This window comes from Antrostomus carolinensis, unplaced genomic scaffold, assembly GCF_000700745.2.
Source record: "Antrostomus carolinensis isolate BGI_N321 unplaced genomic scaffold, ASM70074v2 scaffold44640, whole genome shotgun sequence".
NCBI classification, from domain to species: Eukaryota; Metazoa; Chordata; class Aves; order Caprimulgiformes; family Caprimulgidae; genus Antrostomus; species Antrostomus carolinensis.
This window is the reverse complement of record NW_010288586.1, coordinates 1-6596: the sequence shown is the minus strand read 5'-3', so window position 1 is coordinate 6596 and position 6596 is coordinate 1. Positions and strand designations below refer to the sequence as shown.

At 44.7% G+C, this 6596-nt stretch overlaps 1 protein-coding gene across 1 annotated transcript; it reads left to right on the top strand.

Moving 5' to 3' along the window:
* Positions 1-344: 344 nt before the first annotated feature.
* On the top strand, positions 345-6589 carry MYNN (myoneurin; the record flags this gene model as incomplete). The annotated part of the gene is made up of 4 exons (XM_010167079.1): positions 345-610; positions 2532-3334; positions 5059-5218; positions 6552-6589. Coding segments are annotated over exons 1-4 (1267 nt in total), but the record flags the coding sequence as incomplete, so codon positions are not given.
* Between the last annotated feature and the right edge of the window lie 7 nt (positions 6590-6596).

The following is a 6596-nucleotide window of genomic DNA, read 5'->3' as shown; positions in this document are numbered from 1 at the left end:
GTTGTATGAGCCCAGGTTTGACACGAGAGCTCATAAGCTCAGGCGAGGTAATCACCTGATCTGGGCGGGGGAGTAGACACGTCCGTGCCCTTTCCCCCTCGTTCTGTCTCTAAAATTAGCAGCTCCCCGGGTTAAGAAGGATCCACCCATCTCCATGTACCTCCTACAAAAGCGCTGCTGCACACACTGTCCTGCAGGATCCAGACATTCAGCCTTTTATAATCATCAACTTACTCTGTTAGAGGGGAAAACAAAGTTAAATCTTGCATGTAAATCATTCTTTTCTTTTTTTTTTTCTTTTGCTTTCCCAGATCAGAACAAAGAAGCTGCAGCTCGTTCTCAAAATGCAGTATTCCCATCACTGTGAGCACCTGTTAGAGAGACTGAACAAGCAGCGAGAAGCCGGCTTTCTTTGTGACTGCACTGTTGTTATTGGGGAATGCCAGTTCAAAGCACACAGAAACGTGCTGGCCTCTTTCAGCGAGTACTTCGGTGCATTTTACAGAGACACGTCTGACAATAATGTTGTTTTGGATCAGACTCAAGTGAAAGCTGATGGATTCCAAAAACTCCTGGAATTTATTTATACTGGAAACTTAAACCTTGACAGGTAACATACACTGTTAAAGGGGGAAAGACAATAGGGAAATAAACTTTGTGTTGAGGCAATACTGGCTTTTTTTGTTCTTTGTAATAAGTTCTGGAGGGAAAAATATAGTAGTGGATGTGATTAACCAGTTGAGGATCATCTATTTGCATGTTTAAAATATCACGTGGTATGTGAGTGTCAAAACAAAGGTATGTTGTCTGATATTTCACTGAGTGGTAGTTTCACTCTCTAAATCTTTCTGTGTGGATTGGAAGGGATTAACAATCTGATGTCATTACCGGGAGAGAGAAGGATAAGTGTGTTCTTTCTGAAGTTGGATTGTGGAAGTCCATTTTTTGCAGAGAACACACAGAAACTGTATGTAGAGTAGAGACTAAAGTCTGAGGAATGCATGAAAATGGGCACGAATTTAAAAAAAAAATGTTTTCTAGAATTTGCATGATTTTTTTCTTAAAAATCTGACATTATAGTGTCCAAAAGGAGTCACAGAAAAAGCGTTTCCCCTCCTTACTGTGTTGGTTTTGTGCCCGTTGTGTTGCTTTGTGTACAGTGAGGATTCTTAGCAGTGCTCTTCTCTCAGGGAAAGGAAGAGGCTCCCTCGTGAGGGAAGCGTGACTGCTTGGAAGTAATGTAGGCCAGAGTTTTAACTCCTTTCTCAACGTCTGGCATCAAATGCATTTTAAAAAAGCTTTGTTCTGTTGATGTCTGAAAACTCATGCTCCATAATTTAAGTGTGTACATGCAGGGTGGTGGTTTTTTAAATTAGCTCCAAGCGTTAATAAGCTGTGTGGTGAAGTCAGGGATCTGTGCTTTGCAAATTACGGCTGAGCAGCAGCGTGCAGCGTTCTTGATGCCCGTCTGGGACCCCAGCAGGAGAGTTCCTGGATTAATTCTGAGCAGTTGAGATCTCTGAAGGAAGAGGAAGGTGAAAGTACAGTTCTCACCCAGGGAGAACTGTTTGACTGAAGATGCCACCCACAGGTCTGACCATGTGCACCCGTCACCTAGTGCCGTGTCCCTCTAGGCGACCGCTGCAACCGTCTGCAAATTCTGTTGTCCTCTGTGGTGGTGGGTGCATGACTGACACCAGGAGGCTGTACTTTGAACTCAGTGCCAGTTTAATACAGGATGCTGAAACAGTTCTCTTCCCATTCAGAGAGTAATTGCGGCTGGCTACTTACTGCTTCATTGCATTTACTGTGTAATAGATGGTTAGAATGATGTTATTTGCCATCAAACTCTCTTTAAAGTGCTGTAAATCCATCAGTGCATTGATGGTTCATGTTGCCACCTTTTCCAGATCAATTTTTTTCCTAAACTGTCAAGGCACTTGTTGCAGGAACTGAAAAAATAGAGTATAGTAGTTTAAATGAGGACTTCCTTGGGGTTAACGCTGGCTGTGTGCAGCTGATACAGAATTAAGACTGTTTGCAACTTGTTTTATAAAACAAGATTAATAGCTGCCTCACAGAAGTGCTGAGGTGAATTACTTAAGACTTTTGGCAGAAGGATTATAGAATGGTAATTTATGTGTTTTATTCTCCGGTGTTTTATCCCTTTATGCTGTGATTTCTGAGCTTTTTGGACCAATAACCCCATGTTTAGCCTGACCACCTTACAACTGGACTTTTAACTTTAAAATTCTACAAAAGACACGTAACTGAAAATAAATAACTGGAAATAAAGCTGTGGATCTGCAGATCCCACTAGACACGGGCCATCAGTTGGGGAGCGATTGTCACACCAGTGTCTTGTGGCACTACAGCACCTGAGAGATTAGACCTCGCTGTGTGTGTTCTCAAAGGTACATTTCCTGACAGTGTAACTTTTCTGTAGCTCTGCTGTCTGTATTTGGTACAGAACAAGTGTTTGCTTTGCCCAGAGTATTGTCACCCAAGTCTTGGGTTTTTTTTTTTTGCAGCTGGAATGTTAAAGAAATTCACCAGGCTGCTGACTATCTCAAAGTAGAAGAAGTGGTCACTAAATGCAAAATCAAGATGGAAGACTTTGCTTTCCTTGCTAATCCCTCTTCTACGGAGACATCCAGCATCACTGGAAACGTTGAAATGAATCAGCAGACTTGTCTTCTGACTCTGCGAGATTACGATAACCGGGAGAAAGCAGACGCTGCTTCTGCAGAGTTGGTTCCACCACAGGCCAAGAAAACAGACTTGGAAAAGAAATCTCCTCAAACCAAAAAGCGAAAGAAGAGTTTCAGCTCCCCCAAAAGCGTGCAGAACAAATCCGTACAATATCAGAACGACGCGACCGAGAACACGTCCATTGAAATGTTTTTAGATGCAAATAAGTTGGCCACCCAGATCACGGAGCAGGCTGCGCAGGGCAGCGATAACTCTCAGCTACAGCTGGCATCTGTGGTGGAAAGCGAAACGCTGGCGGCGCAGGACATCCTCGTTCAGACTATTGCAGCGAAACAGAAGCGGGGCAAGCCGCAGCAGAGCTGTGCGCTGAAGGAGCACTGCATGTCTAACATAGCCAGTGAGAAGAACCCTTACCAGCTGGAGAGTTCAGGAGAAGAGCTTGACCAGAAGTACTCCAAAGCTAAACCGGTGTGCAACACCTGTGGGAAAGTCTTCTCTGAAGCCAGTAGCCTCCGTCGACACATGAGGATACACAAAGGAGTGAAACCCTACGTGTGTCAGCTTTGTGGGAAGGCGTTCACCCAGTGCAATCAGTTGAAAACACATGTGAGAACTCACACAGGTAAGCTGCTGCTGGCCTTGTCTCGGGGACTCTGCACACCTGTAGTCACAGCCTGTGAATACAGGACTGAAAACATCTTTGTGTTCTGACTTCTTCCTCTGGAAATGTGGTCTGCTGCTGGTACACGTACGGGGATAGTGCTTAGATCCTGGTAGCATGAAATGTTTCAGCATTTTTTAGTACTAAATCATAGTTTCTACTTTAAATAGCTAGAGAGGACTTTATTAGTCTGAGCATCTTGATTTCTGGAAAGACTCCAAAGAGCTGGCTACCCTTTAACTCTGTAGGGCGATGGAGTGCCAAAAATTATTGCCAGTAGAGCATGAAAAACTCACTGTACTTCATACCAGAATTTCTATTGTTTGTGGGGTTTTTTTAAACTTCAAATCCTACTATATGTTTGATAACAAAAGTTGGGTGACAAGTAGGTAACTTCTCTTAAAAAAGGCAGGGGAGGTGGCTGAATTACTACAGCATTTGAGATTTTACTTAGTAAAATGCTCAGCTGAAATGTGTGATGGTGTTACGATCTCTGCATTCAGTAACATTGCCAGAAGCTTCTGTGGTATCAAGAGCTGCTGGACAAAGCATCAAAGAGAAATTAATTATGAACACTTAAACGTTACAACAACACGTCTGACTTAAAAAGATTATGACCAGTAAATTGCTGGAGCCTGGGAAGATGTACAGGAGCAGCACTGTGCTTGTCTGTTTGAATGTTCTTCCCTAGAGATGGAAGACTTGAGGCCAGGTTGGTTCCTTCTTCAGCAATAGCTGTTCTTCTGCCACTGCCTTTTGCTGCTCTACCCAGCCCAGTGAGCAGCAGGGGGACCTGGTTTATGTAGTTTTCTTCTTTTTGTGTCTATCATTCAGAATTCTGAAGTAACAGTGAATTAGGCAAAAAAATTATTTACTTTTGCTCTTTTTTTTCCCCCTTTGGAAAACTCTGAGCAGAGGCCAGCAGTGGAGCTCTTTCCAGGAATGTGTGAAGATGTAAACAGGTGAAGATGAGGCTTTGAGCAACCTGGTCTGGTGGGAGGTGTCCCTGCTGATGGCAGGGGGGTTGGGACTGGATGAGCTTTAAGGTCCCTTCCAACCCAAACCATTCTGTGATTCTATGATGTGTTGAGGTGCAGCAGCAGGAGAACACCTTGCTCTTTTGGTCACCGAGGGAGAGGATTTCAGATGTTGTCAGCCACTGACTAACCAAAGATCCGTGTGTGAGGTGGAGCTTGTGAGCAGTGTTCAGGGTCAGTTTGCTGGTAGGAATGTCAGCTGCACTTTCTGCTTTTGAGAGTGTTGTACTGTGAATTTTTGCAGGGGTGGGTGTGGAATTTCACAGTGTTGGTTGCTCAATGGCAGGGGAGATGTCTCATACTTTTATTTTTGAAGTTTTTACATACACAATGTACTTAATTGTCGAGTTCCTGGTTTGATTGGGCACTGCCATAGGAACGCAGGCGTAGGCTCTTTTATACAATTGTCTAAAACTGCAGAGTTTTACAATTATTACCTTTTTTTTTCCCCAAAAGCTAATACGTTAAAAAATAATCTGTTATCTGCTGTATGCCTGGCACATTCTACTTCAGTGGACTGAGGAGGGGATGTTCCAAGATGTTATTTGTAAGAAGTATTAGGCCGGACACTTGAGCTTTGCTCAGGTAATGGATGGGAAAGCTTTCTTAGGTAAATACAGAGAGCACAAGGGTTTTATTTCTCACTAGGGGAGAAGCCATACAAGTGTGAACTGTGCGACAAAGGCTTTGCTCAGAAGTGCCAGTTGGTGTTCCACAGTCGGATGCACCACGGAGAAGAGAAGCCCTACAAATGTGATGTCTGCAATCTGCAGTTCGCAACTTCCAGCAATCTGAAGATTCATGCCAGGTAGGCTAAAGTCAGATCCTGCAAATGCTTATCCATGTGTTTAATTAAAGAGAATAATTTACTCCAGCGTGTGTGAGAGTTCCACATTCACATAATTTGGTCATTTCTACTCCTTTTCTCTTGGGTCTTCCCTCACATGGCGTAGCAGAATAATTAGATCTACGTACTTGCTCGTTAGGGAAGTGATTTGTGATTTATGAATGTTACAGCCTACACACCGGTATCCTTATGGCAGTGATGTGGGGTGGTTTGTTTTGGTTTAAACTGCTTGGTAGCACCAAAGAGGAGAGAGTTCCATGATGGGAAGTAAAACAGAACAATTCTCACTGTTCACTGTCTTTTTTGCATTTTTTTTGGTGGGAGGAGGAATTAAGTTCCCTTCTTAGGAATCATCATTTTCTCTTTCAGTGCATGTGGTGCCAGATGTGCCCAGTTCCACGTGCAGAGCCTGTAGTTCAGTTCAGCTGCTGTTGCAGTCGTGGACGTGCTGATTCCCAGAGTCAACAGACACTGAATTTCACTCTGTGGGAAGCTGCCAACTCAAATCCAAACTCATAGCTGTTAACTTTTTTTTTAGCCAGCACTGAGCCAGCACTGTGCCCTCGTGGCCAGGAAGGCCAATGGCATCCTGGGGTGCATTAGAAGGGGTGTGGTTAGTAGGTCGAGAGAGGTTCTCCTCCCCCTCTACTCTGCCCTGGTGAGGCCACATCTGGAATATTGTGTCCAGTTCTGGGCCCCACAGTTCAGGAAGGACAGGGAACTGCTGGAGAGAGTCCAGCACAGAGCCACCAAGATGATGAAGGGAGTGGAGCATCTCCCTGATGAGGAAAGGCTGAGGGAGCTGGGGCTCTTTAATGAGGTCTCCCCTCAGTCTCCTCTTCTCCAAGCTAATGTTTATAAATATGTAAAGGGCGAATGTCAGGAGGATGGAGCCAGGCTCTTCTCAGTGATGCCCAATGGTAGGACAAGGGGCAATGGGTGTGAGCTGGAACACAGGAGGTTCCGCTTAAACTTGAGAAGAAACTTCTTTACAGTGAGGGTGACAGAGCACTGGGACAGGCTGCCCAGGGAGGGTGTGGAGTCTCCTTCTCTGGAGACATTCAGGACCTGCCTGGACGCCTTCCTGTGTGATCTCATTTAGGTTCCTGCTCTGGCAGGGGGATTGGACTGGATGATCTTTCAAGGTCCCTTCCAATCCCCAACATTCTGTGATTCTGTGATTAGCACAAGGAACTTTGGGGATAAAATACTAATTGAGGAAAGTTACTTAATTGTGGGTGTTGCTTCCCTCTCTGCCAGGAGGTGACTGACTGAGGTCTGTGTTCGTTCGCAGGAAGCACAGCGGCGAGAAGCCCTACGTCTGTGATCGGTGCGGTCA